The 22,712-nt window shown below is 26.3% G+C and overlaps 1 protein-coding gene across 2 annotated transcripts in view; it reads left to right on the top strand.

The window, feature by feature from the left end:
- LOC119679914 (myosin-9) overlaps positions 1-22,712 on the top strand; it is a 91,781-nt gene that overhangs the window by 52,679 nt on the left and 16,390 nt on the right. For both annotated transcript variants that reach the window (XM_038092506.1, XM_038092505.1), the window contains 5 exons: positions 12,877-12,966; positions 13,129-13,374; positions 15,236-15,724; positions 16,077-16,109; positions 21,876-21,992. In XM_038092506.1, the coding sequence (XP_037948434.1) occupies positions 12,877-12,966; positions 13,129-13,374; positions 15,236-15,724; positions 16,077-16,109; positions 21,876-21,992 (975 nt within the window). The remainder of the gene's footprint in view (positions 1-12,876; positions 12,967-13,128; positions 13,375-15,235; positions 15,725-16,076; positions 16,110-21,875; positions 21,993-22,712) is intronic.

Genomic DNA, 22,712 nt, shown 5'->3' on the forward strand with positions numbered 1-22,712 from the left:
TTTATAAATTTATTATTGAACATTACAAAAAAAAAATTAAATGCATAAATATTACAAAACATTATTGTAAATTAAGCATTAACATAAAAATCATTTCATTGTTTAAGTAAAAAATTATGAGCTTGTAAGAAACATTAAAAGCAAAACAAAATAAAATATAAATCAAAAAAAATTGTTATACAAAAAAGTTGCAATAAACATCAAAAATTTTTAAAAATTTATTAAAAATATTTATTAAAAATTATTACATATAAAAATATTATTTTATACATTTACATGTATATATATATATATTTTTGAAATTTATACAATGGGGCCAATAGTTTATAAGTCTTCGGGCAAAATCTATTTTGGTGATGATAATGATGAATTAAAATTAGAAAACAAAATTTTTAAAATTACACAAAAATTAACATAATTAATTATTTAGTAATTAATTAGCGTGCAACCAACTTGAATTGTTGTTATAATTTTTCATGCTATTTTAAAGTAATTATTTGCTACTGTGTGTGTGTGCTCAATAAAAAACAACAACGAACAATGCTGTTCGTACACAGTAAAAAAAATCTTAATTTTCTATAAAAGTTGGCATTTGAAATTCTTTTATTTTTTTAAAGTTAACAGCAACATGTCAATTATTTAAAAAAAACAACAACAACCAGTTAACACTATAGTCAACTTAGCAACAACGACAATAAGTAAAATTAAACTAAAATTTAAATTAAAAACTTCCACTACAAATCTATTTTTATATAAAAAAATAAAATAAAATGTCAATAATTAAATATAACAAAAACAAAAACAAACAAATCAAATAACTAAAAAAATTAAACAGAAAAAAAAAATCAAACTTAAAAAAATCAAACTACACCCACAAGCAACTACCCAAAAGAAACTATTTCAAATCGCCTATTTCAGATGTACAATACTTTCAACCCTGCCGGAAGTCCACCATTACCTGATATAATTGGTTCATATTACGGTCCACCACCAACATTACCACCTCTATGCACAGGCTCTACACTTGACATGTACGGTGGACCAGCTTCGACATCAGCGAGTTATCTATTTGATCCCACATTAGCTGCTGCTGCTGGCTTATATGGTGGCGGTCCTTCGCCCGTACGCCGTCGCCGTTATAGCATAGCAGGGTTACCATCAGCCACAATGATGGGTGATTTATATGGTTATCAGCATCCGAGCAGCGGTATGTTTGCGCCACAAATGCATCACTCTTCCTCATCGAATATAGATAATTTATTGAATGAGGCGCACAAATCAATATCGCGCTCAACGCAAATACTAAACCAACAAGCCCGCTTACAACAAGCAACGCAACCTTTCACACCACTAACACATTATCCGGGTCGAATTATATCAAGCTATCCGACACTACATCCTGGTGACACGTCACCACCATATTTAAGTGATAATCTAATGCAAATGTCAACGAGCTTCTCCTCACAGCCCAATATGTATTTTCAACAATATGCGCAACCACCACCAACACAGCAAGCACAACCAACGCTCACAACGCGCCTGCGTCCCGCTTATTCAGTTTCAAATCTAAATTATCTTAACTATCCGAACAAGTATAATATTTCAGGTGTTGGTCTTAGTAGTTATACAAATCCGTACACACAATCATTATTCAGTCAAGCAGCCGACATGCCGCCCTATGCTGGCATTGGTAGTGGCATAGGCAGTAGTGGTGGCATTGTCGGCAACATTTTACAGCAACGCAATTTAATGTCATCATTGCATGCTTCCAATCCAGCTGTCTCGCAATATTATCAACAACAATTACCGCACTATGCGCAAAGCTATACGCAACCAACGTCACATCCCTTATCCTACAATCTGCAACAACAGTTCGCCGGCACACAACATTACGCGCATCATTTACCATCAACCACAAGTACACACCCAGCCGCACACATTTATCAATCCGTACAGCAGCAAATGAATCCACAGCATCAATATCATGTACACCAGCAACAAAGTCACTTACAAACACATCCGCTCGCAGCGCTTGTGAATACATCAGCACCGTTCGGTGCTACGCTGGCTAGCAGCACCCTACCGACCGATGTCCGTAGTAGCATCGGTGGCTATGGTACAGCTGCTGCCGCCGCAGCCGCCGCCGCTGCCGGATATGACAATCTCCATAGCTCATACCAACCGCACCATCATCATCATCATGCGCCAACATCGAGCTCATTAAATCATCCTTATCACCATCATTTGCCATATTCGAAACTAGATTTAGATTATCCGAAACTTCCAAGCGAGCATAAGCGACAAGTAAGTTTTAAATTTGATGTAGATACGCTATCCTTAGATTCTTAAGCTAAGCAATGAATTCGTTCACAACAAAACAGAGTACTGAACTGAGTTAAAAACGATAACGATAACGATAACGAAAACGAAAATTTAAGATATATAATTTGAAATTGCAAGCAATTAAAAATTTCAAACAAAACTAAAATTAAAACTAAAACTAAAACTAAAAAACGAAGCACAAACAAAAAGCCTAAAAATATGAAAAATTGATTTGGTAATGAATTCGAAAAAAATTAAAAAAGAATTACGAAAAATGATAATTAAAGAAATTATTCAAAAAAAAAAAATAATTAAATTAAATTCAATAAAAAAAGTGTTCATAAAAAATTATCTATCAATGAGAAAATGCATTTTACGCTTTTACTAACTAAGCCAGGCTTACATTGGCGTTGTAATCAAGAGAAACAAAATATATTTGAGGAACCTAAAATTTATAAAACCAATTACCTATACGTATAAACAAAAACAATCATCCTGACATTATGATAATAAAATTATAATTTGTATACAATATATCCCGTAGCAATCTTAACTGAATAATCCTACTATAATTGACCTATATCCTTTTCTTGCAGGTTAGTCAAATATACCAACACTAAAGTAATTTACAATAAACTATATTTCAATTTTAAATTTTATTAAATATTAATGAAGAGAGATAGCAAACGCAGGGAAAAAGTAATGAAAAAAGAGTGAAAAAGAGAGAGGGAGAGTGAGAAATAAAACTAAATTATAACAAAATAAAATTGAATCCTTTTATTACTGGTTAGACAAATATACCAACAAAGTAATGAAAAAAGAGTGAGAGAGAAAAAGAGAGTAAATAAAAAAGTAAATAAAAAAAGGAAAGTAAAGAAAAAAGTTTTTGAGAGAGAGAGAGAGAAAACTAAATAAAAAAAAAGAAAGCAAAGAAAAAAGAATGAAGGAGAGAGAGAGAGAGAGAGTAAACTAAATAAAAACAGAGAAAGAAATTAAATCATTTTCTTGTTATGAAAAAAGAGCGAGAGAAAGAAAAAGAGAAAACTAAATAAAAAAAAAATTTTACATTTTTTTCTGATTAGACAAATATACCAACATTAAAGTAATTTACATTAAAATATATTTCAATTTCAAATTTTATTATGTATTTATGAAGAGAATTATCATATGCAGGGGGAAGTCATGAAATACAAATGAAAGAGAGAAAAATAAATAAATAAAAAAAGATAGTAAAGAAAAAAGATTGAAAGAAAGAGAGAGAGAGAGAAAACTAAATAGAAAAAGAGAAATAAATTAAATCTTTCGCTTGCTGATAAGACAAATATAACAACCAAGTAATGGAAAAGCAAGAGAGGGAAAAAAGAGTAAACTAAATAAAAAATATACCAACACTAATGTATATTTTCTATATAATAATGTATATTTTCTATATAGGGGGAAAGTAACGAAAAATGTGTGAATGAGAGTACAAATAAATAAAAGTAAAAAAACTATAATGAAAAAAGCGAAACAGAGAGAGAGAGCAAAAAAAAATAAATTAAAAATAAAAATAAGACTTTGAATGCTTTTCTGGCAGGTTAGAAAAATATACCAACGCTAAAGTATTTTGCAATCAACTATATTTGAATTTTATTAAATATTTGTGAAGAGAGTTAAAAAAAGTTTATTGTATTCAAAAGGGAAAAGAATGAAGAAGAGTGAAAAAGAGAGAACAATTCAATAAGAACAAATGACACACTCTTTTTGTTCTTACGGGAGAACGTAATAAAAAAATAGTGAGAGAGAGAGAAAAAAAATCAATAAAAATAGAGAAAGAAATTTAAAGTGCGAAAAAAATTCATGCATTAAAGAGTGCAACCTAGACGGTAAGATGGAGAGAGAGAGAGAGTGAGAGAACTACAAAAATAATGAAATATATACCCCGAGAGAAAGATAAATAAATGAGTAGAAAATGAAAACTAAACATAAGAAAAAGAAGAACAGAAAAATAACGACAAAAATAGTTGAGCTAAAAACATTAGTACAATCAAAGACTACAAACACTAATCGGTACAGAAGTACAAAAGAATTGAGAGTAATTTTGGCGAATTCATAGTTGACAAAATAGAAAAATAATTAAATGTGTGTAATAGACAAAGAGTGTAATAGAAAAAGAGTACGTTGAAAAAATTCAGAGAAGAAAAAATAAAAATAGATTAAAAGGGTTTATTAAAAAAAATTAGGATATAATTTAGGTATTTTCGGAAAAGTGTGTAATAGGCAAATTAGGGTAGTTTGAAAAATGTCAGAAAGGAAAATATAAAGTAGAAATTATAAAAGGTAGTAAACAGGAATTGAGTACAATTTAGGAAATTTGTGGAGACTGTGTTATAGAGAAAATAGAGTAGTTTAATAAAGCTCACAGAGGAAAATTTAAAAAGAAATTAAAGACTATGGTAAAAAAAGTTGAGTACAATTAAGAAAAAATCTGGAAAAAATAATAAACAAGACAAATTCCAAAACGAATAGAATAACAAATAAGAAAGAAAAAAGACAAATGGAGAGGAAATTTTAGGCAATAAATAATAACGTATTTTCAAGATAATGGGTTTTATTATTGTAAAATTATTCTAGAATAAATGAAGAAAGAAAACAAAAAACATTTGAGGTGAACAAAAAATCTACAATAGAGTAATAAGAAACCATAACAGTATAGTCAAACAAAAATGGCAGATAGAAAATGAACAAAAAGGACACCGAAAACAAAAGTTTAAAGATCCTAAAATAATGGAAGTTAGAAATGTGTGAAAGGAAGGAAATAAAGATAGTGAAAAGGAAAATTAAATTAAAGGAAAAACACAAAAGTGACGAAAAATTAATCTAAAATTATGAGAACAGCATTTTCATTTTAATCAGACAAGAGAAGAAAATAATAGAAAAACCAATACAAATAGACCAAAGACAAAAGAAATATAAACATCAGTGGGATTCTAAAAGAAAATTTAAAGAGAATGTTAAATAGATTAAATAAGAGATTACAGAGCAAAAAAAAGTTTCAATCAAAAGGTCCAGAGAGTAAAAAATTTAAAGTTTAAAAAATTAAAAGAAATTGAGGTTGCAGAAGAGAAATATTTTAAAAATGACTTCAGGAGAAATAAATTTAATCTTGACAAACTTTTATAGTTAAGACTATAAAATATATTTTTTTCAATATACTATACTATATAGTACTATATACTATAAGACTATAAAATATATTTTTTTCAATATATATTATAGTCTTATATATACTATAATATATATTTTTTTCAATATATATTATAGTCTTATTGTCTTAAAATATATATTTTTTTCAATATATATTATAGTCTTATAGGAAAATGAAAATACGTTATGATATATTGAATGAAAGAAAAATATAAAAATTAAAATGATTAGAATTGATTGAAAAAGATGTAATTGAAACACAAAATGTGGTGAAAAGGGATTAAAATCAAAATAGATATTGAGTAAGAACAAAAAATTAAGGAAAGTTCAATAGGAGTAGATATAAAGTTATAGAGGAAAGACATAAAACGATACATTCAGAGAAAAAAATAAATGATATGTAGAAATGAATGTAAATATAATATACGATAAGAGGAAGAATAAATAATATACTTAGTAACATCCATGAATAATTCAATTTACAAAAAAAAAACGATTTTTTGAATTATATTTCATATTTAGTATAGTATTAGCTCTCTTGATCCTTCACAAAAGAGAAGTTAGCTACATATAAGTTAATATTTAGTATATTTAATAGTTTTTTATTCAAAATATACTCCGCTATTTTACTACATTGTTGCATATACACCCATTAGTGGCGTATAGAAGGAGAAGTTTAGGGGTTTAAGCTCATTTAACACCCGATTTTTTTAACATTTATTTTCATATTAACTTAAAATTATTTCAAAAACCTCTCACAATCTTTCTTCTGAGCTTCAGAAAATCTGTATACATGGTACATATATCTATCTTTGGTTCTTTAGCTGTAAAATGATAAACTACACCGGTTTACTCTATAAAAGGTTTTTTCATTCATTTTCTAACTTTTGCAATAAAACGGATTCAAAATTTATATAATATATCAATATTTCTTATAAAAAGTTGTAGATCAAAATAACTTTTAAAAAAACTTTTTTGCACAAAAGTTTAAAATTCAGTGATATAGTTTATTTTAAAAGAAATTAATATTTAAAAAATTAAGTAATTTTTGAATTGGGTTTATAAAAAATTAATAAAATTGTTACATTTTTTTTTTCATAAAGTTAAATATGAATATAAAATACATTCAAAAAAATAATAAATCATTTTTTAAATTAACCAATTATTTAATATTATTTATTAACTCATAATTAAAATCGAAAGAAAAATTATAAAACATATAACAGATAACTACAATAAAATGTCTAATATGTACTGATTAAGCCTTCTATGAATAATTTATTAATGTACCATATAAAAGATAAAATAATCCCCTTAAAGAAAATGACAAAAAAAAACAACGAAAAGTCAGCAATATATATCTTATAAAATATATCGAATAGCTCTTAAATTTTTTTTAATTTTTATATATTTACATTTAAATTGTTCATATAAGCTTTAATTAGTACAAATAATCAGTCAAAAATAATTAAAAAAATAATAAAAAAAACGAAATTAATTAAGTTTAAATTTTTAATTGAATATAATTTAAATAAATTTAAATATAATCTAAAATATATAAATATAAATTAAATAAAATTGAATATACATAAAAAAAATTTAAAATAAGTTTAAATATAATTAATAAAATTTATATATAACATAAATAAATTTAAATAAAATTTAAATATAATTTTTAGCTTATATTTAAATAAATTTAAATAAAATTTAAATTCAAATTTAAATTAAACTAAATTTAAATTTAATTCAAATAAATTTAATTATAATTTAAATAAATTTAAATATAATTTAATTAAATTTAAATATAATTTAATTAAATTTAAATATAATTTAAATAAATTTAAATATATTATATAGAATTTATATATATAATTTAAATACATTCAAATAAAATTTGTATTTAATTCAAATAAATTTAAATATAATTCAAATATTTATCTTATTTATTTATAATTTATTTAAATAAATTATAAATTAAATTATAAATAATTTATAATTAATTTAAATTGGAAATTAATTTCTCTCTCTCTCACTCTCTCTCTCTCTTTCTCTGAATGCAGTAATTTTCCTTACTTTAATTCTCTCGTGTACTTTATATATCTATCTACCCTCTCTCTACTACTCTTTTGCAATATTCAAGCTATCACTTTATAATTAATGACTCTTCCTGTGTTTGCTATAAATATCTCTTCCTTTGTTGTGAGTTTGTATATATTTATTTCATTGGTTAGATAATTAAAACTTATTATAACGAAACCTTATATGATCCTGCTCCAATTTATTGTAGTGTTTTAAGGAATAAAATTAAAAACACCAATTTTATGTGCCATTTCTTTTGTAATTAACAAAATTAATTAGAATAAATTTTAAGAACAATATAAATTAGTTGGAATTCCTAAAAATTAAATTAAACTCAATTAAACTAGCATTTAAAGAGGTGAGCACATTTCTCCATTAGCAGTAGTTCAAATGATAAGAAAAAGGGAAAATCAGCTGTTTGCAGAGAACTCAGGGCAATTTCCAGGCAGCAAGAAGTAATTTTTGCTCGAATTGTCTTCACTCCAATTACATAAGACTGTAAATATATATATTAATTTTTACATACATGTATTAACAAATTGAAATTAATTGAAATTTTTTTATTTTTTATTTATAACATGCCTACGAACATTTATTAAATCAAAACCAATAGAAACGACATTCAAATGCTGCGTTTCTGTAAGAAGAAGCAAAACAAATTTTGTATTACAAAATAAAAAAAAAACAAAAAAAAAATAATAAATAAATAAAAAAAAAATATTGCTGAGTATTAAATAAACTTTTTTATTAAGATTTTTCATTAAAACAATTATTATAATTATTGTTATAATTATGATTATAATTATGATTATTATTATTACAATTACTACGATGAGCATACAATAATTAAGTGCGTAATTAATTACTTTTATGTGTATTACAATATATGAGTACATATATATATATATTTATATTGTATTTAACTAGAGTGTGATTAGTAATGAAGGTCAATTACAATGAAATGTTGATAAAAAACAAAATGAAAAAAAATGAAAGAAACGAAAATAATAAAAATAGTAAACAAGCACGTAAACGACGTAAACGCTATAACAATGGCGTTCCGTAACGTAACGTACGTACGTATTGTAAACGAAAACAATGTATGTATTGTGAATGTTGTAAACTGTCATTATTTTAGATAAACGTACATGCATAAACAATGATATTACATCTATGGAAATTATATACAATATTGTGTAATTATAGTGTATGTTTACTCTCTTAGTACATACAAGTAACATTTAATGTTAACTTAACTATATTAAATAATTTATTTGCTTAGATAGTTTTGATTATATACTTAACATTTTACTTGACTTTTAATAAAATACTTTCAATTTTATTATATTGAAATTATATACTTAAAATGGGAATTAATTGATTCAAGAGAATGTTAATATTTCATGACGATTATTGTTTATTTATATAAATTATAATTTAATTCATTCATTTATAATTACTGTTGTAATAATTTAAAATTATTTAATACCAGGATATTTATTACAACCCAAACAAGTTTGTCATACTTAAAAAATATAGTCTATTAAAAAATATATAATTACTTCAAAGTTCATATGCGATACTTGACCCCCAACAGTCATGACTAAACATTGCTATAAACACAAGTTTATAGTTTATTTTTAATTATGATCTCCTGTTGTAAAGACTGTGATTTTTTCACTACTGTTTTTTATAACAGTAGTTATCACTACTGTATAAACTCTTTAGAGTTTATACTAATTTATCTATAGCGAATTACTCTCTAAAATGAAGTTTAATTGAAGACACTGCGATTTTTTAATCGATTTTTATACTTTGAAAGCAAACCTCTCTGCAATCAATTAATCTCTTTTAAAAAGTTTTATTTGACACAATGCAATTTTTTCAATTTGTTTTGTATTGAAACTTTTTTTATAGCGAATTAAAGTGAACTTTTCTAGAACCAAGTTCCAAGAACGGCCGGGTCTACGTCCCAAAGTTACTCGTCAACTACGACGACCAAGTGCCGTTCACCACCCCCAAAGGGAATCTGCAAGCAGTTCCCAGCGGATTACAACAACAATAATATAACAAAGTTCTTTGAAGACACTAACGTCTACGGCTTCGGTATCATGCATTTGTACATATACATAGCGAATGGATCTCTATAAAAAAATTTTTTTTGAAATAACTGCGATATTTCAATATTTTATATTTGATTATCTTTACAGTGAAGCTCTTTGTAGTGAACCTTTCTGTAACGAACGTCGTTATCTCGAACCATTCAAGATTTCTGGAAAACACTTCCAAATTTTCAATTTTTTCTCAAACTTGAAATCCTTTATAAGGAATTAATCTTTATAATGAAGTCACGTTAAAACAACTTTGATTTTTACAATATATTATACTGGAATCTCTACACAGTGAACCTCTACAGCGAATTTTTCTCTATAATGAAAATTTTTAAGCAGTCAAATATTTTTTTGAAAAAGAATAATTTTCTTGTTCTCTATATTTACCTATAACTTCAGCCAATCAAACAAAAATTGACAACTCTTCCAAATGAAATGAGTATTAGTTTTATATTATTATTTATGTTATTATAATTAAATTTGAATTATATACTTATATACTTATAAATGAAATCTCTAATAGTTCTGAACTGTATCAACTATTTAATGTGAATAAAGACTTCATATTCCTTGCGGGTGTCCGGCTTTTATCGGGACAAGAAAGAAGAAATTATTTGGTAGAGAATCCATATCCTTGCTTGAAATTTTCAAAGTTTCGAATATAAGAAAACTCTTAATAGCTGATATTGAAGGCCTCATTCGAAAGCGGATTATATTCTATTCAGTTAGGTTCGATCAACAGTACAAAAGAGCTGTCATGGTCGCATCACTCCGATAACAGCCAATATTCCGATAATAACTTATCTTATTGATGTAAACTCTAACTATTGATATATAGTAGTAATTGAATGCTATAAATAATGTACTTTATTATCATTATAACAAAGTATACTGCAGGTGCCAACAAATACATTATGGAGAGGTTCGACTACGTATGTGAAAAAATAATGGAAAGTTTTTATTACGCTTAGCTAATTTAAATAAAAATCTTATACTAACGTATCTTGCAACAAATCTGGCAATTGTCAGGTAATGAATTTAGTATCTCTGTCTGGATCTTATTCAACCGAATATGATCTATAGGCCTTAACCAACAAGAACTTTTAGGTAGCAATGAACCAGTATCCTTTCTACTCATAATAATGATAACACTAATAAAAGCTTGCAATATTATAAAGGATTAACCATTTTATAACTCTAATTTAGCATTATAGTTACAAATCCAATAAAATTATCATCCCATTGCCATTTAAAGTTTGCCAATTTAGAACATAAATCGTTTAACAACCGCTGAAATTGTTCAAATTGTCAAATCTTACAAAAAACTAACTTCTACTCACATCTGCTTTGGCATTGTGCAGGATATGTGCAGTCTGGGTTTAGCATACTAACACATAGTTCTGTATAGGATCTTTGTGAGTTGCAAAACTGTTCACTGAAGAGCATAGTGTGTTTTATCAAAGGTTCGATATGACTTCAAACTTTATAAGTTTTATAAGGTCACACGATAAGTAAAAACGACTACGTGGATTCCTAGAAACAGAATTTTAACCATACTTAAATACTTTTTATATAAGTCAAAAATTTATACAAGATATTAATAAGTATTATCATTAGTAATTATTTCAACTCTTGAATCAATTAATTTTCCCAAAAAAAATATTATTAATTCTTTACCTTAACTGTGAACTTAGTTTGCAACGATAAAAAAAAACTTCAACGATTTTATTATGTCCTTAAAAGCGTTTTAAAAACTTTGTTGTGTAGCGTTAAAAAAATTTATTGAAACCTAAATAAGTGAATAACCTTAAATCTTTATAGTTGAATACTTTACAAGCGTAGCTTTTATTAATTAAATTGTTGCTAATACTTTATTGATTGAATTTGCTATTTGCTATACATATATGAATATAACAATGTTTTACTATTTTAATGATATACTTCAAATATATTAATTATTAACATAGCTCAGACTAGCCAATTTACTAATAAAAAATCATTCAATGAATGGACAACATGTATGCATTTATAAAAGTACATAATTTTACATATATACTGACTGTTTTTTACTTTAATTTAATACAAATTCAAATACAATACAAAAACAATAAAAATATATATATATAAAAATATGTACATGTATTATTACTTATATACTATAACTAACTGACTAATATAAAAGAAAAAATATATATAGAGAAAACCGAAACAAAAAGAATTAATTGCTTAAAACTATATTAAATATTAATAATTTAAAAAATATTTATTTATTTTAAATAATTTTATTAACAATTGCAATACTCGTATGAAATAAAGTACTTATTTATTCTATATAAAATTTTTATTTTAGTACTTAACAGTACATACTCCAACAGTATTTTTACAAAAATAATAAACTGAGTCAAATTATTAATTAAACTATTATGCAAAAAGTTATTGTTAAGATTATATGAAAAAACAAAACAAAAAAAAAATAAATATATATATTATAAACTCTTAAAACTTTTATTGAAATAAATAAAATGAATTTAAATAAAAATAAACAAACAAACAAATCTCTTCTCGTAAACAAACCATAATATTTTGGCAATGCAAAAGTAATATTATTTTAATTCCATGGAAACACTGGGCTACCAAGACAACCCATAGGTGAAGCCAGAGACACCAAAAACAAAAAATACCCAACAATACACACTTCACTTCACACCACACAGGGTACAGAATACCAGAATACACAGAAATATACAGTAGCGGTCTCTGCTAGTAAGAAAGAAAAACAAATTTATTTGTTGCCAACAAAAAGAAAAAAAAAATGAAAGGACATTCACATTGAGTCCATTGCGCTACATGCTGGTTTCATTTGATATCACACCATGTGAACATCTGAACATTCCACACTTGATACTCGAATTTCGTCCATTTGGCCATAAACATTTTTAAATTTAAGCTAACACAACTCTCATTCAAATATCAAATATCAGATATCATACAAACTTATCCCAGAAACTAACACTGCCATGCATTTTGCTACATATTACGTATGCCATTAGACAAATTAAATCCAAACACACTTCAATTGAATTGAAATCTCTATAAAAAAATAAAAAAAAACTATAAAAAATTTATATTCATTCAAAAATTTTCTTTATTTCTTAAATTTTTATATATGATTTTAAAGTTGGACGAATTCCGTCTTGAAATACAAAGAAGGGATCAAGAAATATTGGCGATGGCGGCCAAAATGAAAACATTGGAAGAACAGCATCAGGTAAATAATTGGCCACAGCATTGGTGAAGATAAAAAACAATAACAAATTAGAAAAAAAAATTTTAAATAATTTTTGTAAATAATTGAAAAACATTTACCCCCAATCCCCAATATTGTCTCTATCTTACTCCTGCTATTTTATGTATATTTTTAATAAAATAGGACTATCAGCGGCACATAGCTGTTCTCAAAGAATCACTATGTGCCAAGGAAGAACACTATAATATGCTACAGACCGATGTTGAGGAAATGCGCGCCAGACTGGAAGAGAAAAATCGGCTTATTGAGAAGAAAACACAAGGCACATTACAAACTGTGCAGGAACGTAATCGCCTAACCAGTGAACTGACTGAACTAAAGGATCACATGGATATAAAAGATCGTAAAATTAATGTACTACAAAGAAAGGTGCGCCATAAATAAATCCAAATAATCCTTATATAAAAACCATCCTTAATGCTAATATCTAATGAATGTTTCATCAAGTCCAGTTATATATATTTATAGTAATTATGTGTAGTATGTTTAATATTTAAATATATAGGAGTATTTTGCTAGCAAGTAATACTAATTCAATAGTAGTTCTATCCATTAAACTTTCATATAACTATTTTATATATTATATTACTTAAATCAATAATACCAATAATATTATATAAAATTCTATATTATGAAATATTAATATATAAATTAATAATAATAATATATAAAAAGTTTCTTAACAAAATTTCGTTAAAAAATGATGCTGTCCGTTGAAACTGTTTTTGAATATAAAACATCCGAAAAACAACATATCTATACTACCCCTGCGATTATATTGTGTCTATATATAAATATGACAATCAACAACATTACTGGAATTAATTTTAAAGTCCATTTATGGCACTTGGCATTAAAAAGCAAGCATTATATTTACAATATAATACCCTGAGTGTCAAAGGCAGTAAATATTTTTGTCGCAATTTTGAAGTATGGTTCATTAAATTATAACGTATTTTTAAACCCAAGCAATATATAAACAATTCGGTTTTAATAAACAATTTAGAATCCAAAATTACTGATTGACAGATCTTAGTCTTTTTAATTTAAACTTCAAAATTTTCGACTCCAACCTTTGTGATAGATTCTGTTTGGATATCGGCTGCTTCCTATGACTACAGTATCAGCCGTGGGTCATAATATTTATCTTATAACACATAAATCATTATATTTATACATCAGATTAATTGAAATATTTTTTAGACGTTTGTTTTATTTTTTTCAAAAAGTTCAAACTTCAACCTTTCTAGATGGTAAATCTAGAAACTGTTAGGTTATGGGCTACTTCCAACGACAAATTTACACTATTACTGCTCGGGCCGCACATGAATTCGTCCATCTACTTAGGAGTCTCCTTTCCTGATGTATATATCCGATATCACTTGTATAGATGACCAGGGAATTGAAGTGATTTATGGTTCAAGTCCCTCTTAAATATTACGAACCATTTTATACTAGATATAATGAACTTTTTCCAAATAAATGATTCCATATGAAGTTTAAATTAGTTTCCAAAAATCTTCACTTAAATGAGTCCACTACCTAAAGTGGTATTAATGATAAATAATTTGTAATACAAACTATTTAAATAATTTTTTTTGAAACATAATTTTGTAATAAATACACTATATATATACAATATATATATATAATATATACGTTGAAAATGATTATTTTCATAACGTATGAAGTTCACTAAGTATTTTCTATTTTACTGTTACTGACTAAAAACATATTAGTGATGAAATTTTTGCATTATTATCAACTTCTTTATTTTATCAGATATGGGTTTTTGAAAATATGAGAAAAAATAAGAAAATAATCTCCTAATAAATGGAATTTAAAACTTCTAAAAAAACATCAGCGACTTTAGATCTTCTATTAAATATTAGTAGATATATTTCACCAAATATAAATATATAGATAATAATGTCATCTTCTATACATTATATAATTTCTAAGAAGACAGCAATGACTTTAACAATTTCTTCCATTGTTTATACTTCTCTTTCTTTTATCATATAAATTAAAGAAATTTTACAATATAAAATATTTGTTGGTCGAACTGCTCCATTTCAATTGAAAGTCCACGTCTCTAGTTTTTTATATACCCAATATTGCCCAACAATTTTTTCAGTTGAACTATGTAATACCCAATCAATTCTCCAATAAAGAATCCCACAAAATTATAAATCCTGAAATATACATAATTATTATACTCTCTATATAGATTGAAAATCTTGAAGATCTTTTAAAAGAAAAAGATAATCAAGTTGATATGGCACGTGCACGATTATCAGCAATGCAAGCACACCACAGTAGTTCAGAGGGCGCTCTCACAAGTCTTGAAGAAGCTATCGGCGATAAAGAGAAACAAATGACTCAATTGCGAGAGCAGCGAGATCGTGCCGAACATGACAAACAAGAGGAACGTGAATTACATGAACGCGAGATTGCCGATTATAAAATTAAATTACGCGCAGTGGAGAGTGAAGTTGAAAAACTTAATACACGCCTTGAACGTGCAGTCACCGAACGTGAACGTCTTGAAATAAAACTCGAAGCCTCACAGAGTGAATTGGGTAAATCGAAAGCTGAACTCGAAAAGGCAACATGTGAAATGGGACGCAGCAACGCCGATTGGGAAGCGACAAAACAACGGATTGCACGTTTGGAGTTGGAGAACGAGCGATTGAAACACGATTTGGAACGTTCCCAGGTACTCGTGCACAAAATCCAATTTTACATTGATCATTACTTATAAGAGTGTATATATACAAAATTTAGTTAACTGTATATATCTATGTGCTTATTTTTTAGACAAAAAAAAATTTTTTTATTGTTGTATATGTACTCCATTAACATATTATATATATATATATATGTCCTAATTGTATATTTAAAAAAAACAAAAACCAATTACTATTTACATGTACACTTACTCGTTTACTCTACTACCAACCAACCAACCAACCAACCACCTACCTACCTATCACCTCTACTACTACTACTACTATTTTTTTGTACTCGCATATAACTACTACTACCAAATACTACAACCATTTAAATAGCTGCAGCTAGAAGAACAAACCTCACTGCATAAAGTAAGATTTTATCCTTTTTTTAAATTCTTACAAATCATAGTTTAACGTTTTGAATTATGAATTAAAAATAGAAATGAAATGTAAAATATAAAATATAAAAGATACGTAGTGTTGCCAGCAGGGAATAGCTTGATTAAACATAGTTTGTTCGTATTAAATTTAATAGAGAAAAAAAAATTAAAATAAGAATGGAAAAAAAGTCATTTACACTAAATTGCTTCACATTCACTGTATGTACTTTTAACTATTATTCTCTTAATATTACTATTATTTATATTTCACTATTCTTTTTTTGTTTTCTGTTCTTTGTTTTCTTTTTTTCTTATTTGTGAATACTAATTATGCCAAATGACTTTTTTTCTAATAAAAGAAAAAGCTTTTTCCGCACCATAGACAGCTTTTGAATGCTTCGAATAAAAAAAAAGTGAACTGTAGCAGGTTTTGAATCCATAAAAGTTCAAGGACATCTTCCTACATTTAATTTCATTTTTTTTTTTTGAATTTATTTTAATGAAAATGAAAATAGAATTTATTTAACATTAAGAGCTATCAAATTAATTTTGTTTCAAATGGACTCTTCAGAAGTCAATTACGTAGAGACAAACATCTTTAGAATAATCCAAACAAAAAGAACTCAAAAACTCTACCTTATGGTATTAATACACAAAAATTTAGAATCCTTTATACATAATTAGTAATTTCCTAATTTTTATTTAATATAGTTATACTCGTAGTTTAATAAAACAGATTTCAACCAGATACAATAAACTTTTAGTTTCGAAAAATTTATCGTCCATTCTAATAATAAATAAATAACACCTAAAGGAAAAGAAATACCAATACATCCTAATTTTTGTTTAATATAGTTATACTCAGGAAAATATGCTGATTTAAGGTCCGTCATCAACTAAAAGACAAATAAATGATATGTTTTTTTTTTTAGCTTAGTTAAAGCCTAGTGTGGGGTAGAGATAAGCCATTATAGAGTAAATTATAGAGTAAAAGTGCGTAATAGCATTAACTCAAGAAGAAAAAGAATCAAGAAGAATCAAGACTCATAGTTTAATAAAACAGAATCAAAATTTTCTTTTAAATACCTACAGGCTTGAAAAGAAATTTCTGTATTTATACACAGATATCCTTCTCCTTCTTCTTTCACTCTTTCTCTCTCTCTCTTTCTCTCTCTTTCTTTCTCTTTCAAACTCACACTCTCTCTCTCTCTCTAGCATTTAAATACCTACAGTCTTGAAAATAAATTTCTCTATTTATACACAAACATCTTTCTCCTTCTTCTTTCACTTTTTTTTTCTCTCTCTCTATTCTCTCTATGGACTCTGAATTAGTTTCCAAAAACCTTCTATTAAATAAATCAATGTTATATAGAGACCTTTTATATTATAAACTAAGCGAGTCCAATATATCTATTTGACTCTCACTAAACCGAATGAGTTTTGAAGTGAGAGGTGTTATAGCTTTATTTTGTATTAGTTTGGTCAGGAAACTTCTTCATACCGAAGAAACATCCTACATCAAATGCAAATCTCTATAAGGCTTGATCTTAATATTTGCTTTAAAAAATGCATAGTGGATCTATTTCAATAAAATGTTTAGCGACTCCATCTCAGAAATAGAATTCCAAATACTTTTGACGCTTAAACGCTTAAGTTCCATATCGTATCGCTAAGGTGGTTCCTAGTCATATATATGACTTACGATCAACCAGATTAACATAATCTTACTTAATATATTTTATATGGAAATACAATATGTGCTTAAAATACAATTATAGTACACAACCATAGTTTTAAAAGATTTCCTACATTTTTTATTAAAGTATGTGACTTAATATGCTTATATAGTGCAATAAATGCAATAATATATACAATAAAAAGTATACAAATGTATATAAATAAAATTGTATTGTTGTAATTTACTACTGTCAATGTACATGCACATGAAAACCGAAAGGCTGCCCTACTTAGCGCTATCTAATCTCAGAGTAATCACTAACCGCATGGGCCGGTACGCAGATATTAGATCAATCATTGAATAATCATGAAGATTATTAGGAATACTCAAATTAGTCAGTGAGATGGGCGGGACTCTGCAGAATTAATAGTGCCCAGAAGCACTAACTCGAAAAGTCTTAACATAACATAACTACTGTACAAAATAAGAAACATATTTTGTAAAAAATTAGATGATGTGTAGTTTTATAAAGAGTCTTAATCAAAAAATTCTATCAAAGACAATAATCTTTGTTACAGAATCTTTGTATCTATTAGTTATTTTTGACCAACATTATTTTTTGACCATAGTCTTCGTAATCTTCTGTATCTATAAGTTTTTTTTGACCAATATCATCTTTTTAACAATAATCTTCATTAGAGAACCCCTATATGTATTAATTATTCTTGATCAACATAAAAGAAAAACCATTCACAAATGAGAATATAATAGAGCCTAGAAATATTTTTTCGAGCCTAGCAATTACATATCATCAAACAGAAAGGTATCCAGTCAACCCATTAAATTTTATTAGTCCTTTACGTAGTTTAATTAAAATGATTAAATTTTTAATATTTATTTTTTGTTTTTGTTGTGTTTCGTTACGAATCATAAATTTGAACACAAATGTCCTTTAGGTTCTATGGAAGGAAACACACGTATCAAAGCATTCAAAAGTGAAGCAGTCACAGCATAGAATCACGCACAGCAGCTTAATTGTATCTCAACTCTTGATTCTGTGTTTGACCTTTGACATTGCACTGCATACAAAATAGTTTCACTAATTGCAATTTATTTAGTATCACGTTTTATTGCTTCATTAAGTTTAAAACTACATTTGTAAATTGTAATGATCAACATTAAAAGTTTGAATGGTTTTGGTTTAATGAATTTTTGTAAAATAAATTAGCACTGCAGAAAAAAAAAAAAAATAAAACAAAAACAAAACATAAAATCACAAAAATAAAAATTTTTAATACACGTTACTTTGTTAAATAATTATTAATATTAATTCAAAATTTTTAAATAAATTAGCAATCGCCAATATTAATGCACCTTTTATTCCCTGCGCTCATCTGAAATCAGTAGTCGAGCTTGGAAAATGTTCCGTGAATGCTCATTTTCAATTCATCTAAGCTAAGAAAGTATGCCTGAACTCAAAACAAAAAACAAAAACTTAAAGAAATTAAACAAATTTAAAATTTACTATTAATTGTTTTTAAATGTAAAATTTTTCAGTCGGTACAAAAATTAATGTTTGAATCTGGCAAAATATCGGTAAGTTCACATTAATATTATATCAACGTTCCTTCATGCTAAGGTACTTCATACATCATTTAGAGGATTAGCCAATAACATTGAGCATAAGTAGAAGAAAAGAAGAATAAAATAAATACCAGAAAATCAATAAAATAATACACAAAGATCTATTCTTCTTTTTTCTCCGCCTTGGAAATAGATTCGTGAGAGAAATAAGGTAATAGGATAAAGAGAAATAGAAAACAAATAAAAGAAAGACACAAAGATTTATCTTTCTATTTCGTTAAAAATAAATGAACTATAGAAGGGAGGTTTTAGGGTGAAAATAAATAGAAAATAAATAAAAGAAAACCACAAAGATTTATCCTTTTATTTCATTCTCCTTAAAAATAAATAAGCTATAGAAGAAAAGTGATAGGGTGAAAAGAAATAGAAAATTAATAAAAGAAAGACACAAAGATCTATCTTTTTATTTTCTCCACCTTTAAAATAGATAGACGATAGAAGGGAAGTAATAGGATAAAGAGAAATAGAAAATAAATAAAACAAAGACACAAAGATTTATCCTTTTATTTCATCCTCCATAAAAATAAATAGACGATAGAAGGCAAGGAATAAGATGAAAAGAAATAGAAAATAAATAATAGAAAGCCACAAAGATTTAGAGTGAAAAGAAATAGAAAATGAATAATAAAAAGACACAAAGATCTATCTTTTTATATCCTCCTCCTTATATATCAGATGTATAATTCAATTAAATAATTTATAAAATATAATTAATAGATAAAAAAAATTTTTAAGTAGTAATAAACTATATAAGTCCATAATTACCTCCTCAAATATTTTTTTTGTATAGCTTGTTTTGAGTATTGATATTCTTCTATTTTTCTAATATATTTTGATAGTCTTATACGTATATAATGCAAGTATTCTGGATTTGAAAGTAAAGGTTCAAAAATCCTACAATGTGAAAATAAGAAAAGATTGAACTGAAATATCATAGAAATAAAGTATAAAAAGAAATCAAATCTACAAGATTGTTCCAAAAATTAAACTATGTATGAATTAAAATTCAAATAGACGCTCAAATTTATATTCTAATTAAAAGTAAAATGTAGATAAGAACAATGTATATGAATAGACTAGTTTTATACAATTAACTTTTTAATATAAGCTCCAATTTGACATCTGTTATGACGGAAGTGACTATTTTATTTAATAGAATCTACCAAACCTCTCTACCAATTATTACAGAACGTTTTATAAATATATTACATTTTGTTGATTTCTTACATTTGTAGGCCTCTATTTTATTCATCGTGACCGTCATATTTTATTTTTATTGTACATAGTTTTTGTATTTGCTAGTTGCTTCTAGTTGTTCTCTAGTGCTCAACTCAATTTAAATGTGTATGTAAGTGTATGCATTAAGTAGGAAAAAGAAGCGTATAAGTAAAAAAAATGACTATGACACGAAAGAGGATGACAGTAGAGGAAGAATTTAAGAATCAGAAAACATGGGTGTCATAAAGCAAAAAAAACAGTTCTAACGTGTTAATTATCTAAGCTTTTATTGAATCGAATGAGCTCTGGAGTCTTTAACTGATAGATATTACTACAGAACATTGACACATAAAAATTTTGAAAAATACAAAATAAAATATCCGTACTCATGGATTGTAATTATTAAAAAATATCTATAGTGTCCTCATCATTGAACTATATGAGATCTAGAATTCTACACCAACAGATATTATTAAAGTACAATAATTTCTTTGAAATTCTTCTTTGATTCTTTGAAATACAAAGTGAAGCATTCGTCCATTATATTGACTTGTGGTTTGTGATTGTCAAGGAAAAGTTCAATTACCTTTCAATAAATCGAATTTTGGAATTTTGAACCGATAAATATTATAAGAAGTATCGATATAGCATATAGTATATAAAAAATACTAGATTTAAAAATCAAAGACAGTAAATTTGTAATAATCTGTAATTTGAGAGTTCCAATTAATAAAAAAAAATTGTACTAAAATAGGTATGAAGTAAATCTGCGCAATAAAAGGGATTAAGAGTCATTGAATTGCTGATTGCTAAGAAAATTCAAAGAGTTGTAAAAGCGTTAAATGCACTTTAAACCGTTTGTAAATACCCAAATCAATTTTTTCATCACACTTGCATTTTTGTATAAACATTAAAATTGTATAATTTTGATTGATTTCTGAAAAAAAAACACATATGGAACATTTTATTTCAGAATTATTTAAAATAACACATAAATAAATTAAATTGGAATAAATTATAAATAAAATAACCATCAACATTCAAAAATCAATCAAGACGTAAAGATCCATTTTTGTAAATATATTTTTTCACATTTTCCTGCTGGATGTTTACACAAGTTTCGGTGCGGAAGTCACAGTTACACTCGCAACTGACTTCTCACCATATAAAATCGTGAACGCCCCAACTAATAAAATTTTTCTGCTCCACAATTAGACAACATTTGGCCGCACAACGATGACAACTTCGCAAGAACTCGATCGTGCGCAGGAGCGTGCGGACAAGGCTGCCGCCGAACTAAGACGTACACAGGCCGAGCTTAGAGTGACACAGGTAGGCTTTCCATTTAATCCATTCACCCAATAATGCAATATTTTAATTTATAGTGAACTTTTCATTTCATTTTATTTTACTATATATGTTTATATACCATATATATAATATATATAAAAAATATTATATTAATATATATTTTATGCAAATTGACATATAATCAATTTTTTACTTTAAAGTGGTGTTAATATGATTATTTGAATGTAAAGAAAATTATACTAAAAATTCTAAAAATGCTTCTTGTTTTAATTTTCAAAGCATCTTATTCGTAATTAATATCAGTTTTTTACACAATATTACACAAAAAAAAATTAATTTATTTAAAATTATAATCGCTAAATTTAAACTTAAACTATTACATATTCAAATATTGGTCACATATACTGCTCGATATCTCGTACACTAATTTACATACACACCACCATGAAATTCAATTAACTTAAAAACTTCAAATTAATTCAATTTAACTAAATTAAATTAAATTAAAATTATTTAATATTTTTATTCGTTAAACACAGCTTATGTCAAAATCTTACACTCAGTAGAAAATCTGTTGCTAAATCGAGCCAATTTATTTAGTCGTGTATATTCTAATTGTGTAAATAAAATTTCAATCATTTCAATATTTTTCTCAGTGTAATTTTGCTTGATTCAAAAATAATTTTTTTTTTCTAAAATTTATTAAAAAAGATTTTTGACAAAAGTTGTGAACTTAACTTT

This window comes from Teleopsis dalmanni, chromosome 2, assembly GCF_002237135.1.
Source record: "Teleopsis dalmanni isolate 2A chromosome 2, ASM223713v2, whole genome shotgun sequence".
Taxonomy (NCBI): domain Eukaryota; kingdom Metazoa; phylum Arthropoda; class Insecta; order Diptera; family Diopsidae; genus Teleopsis; species Teleopsis dalmanni.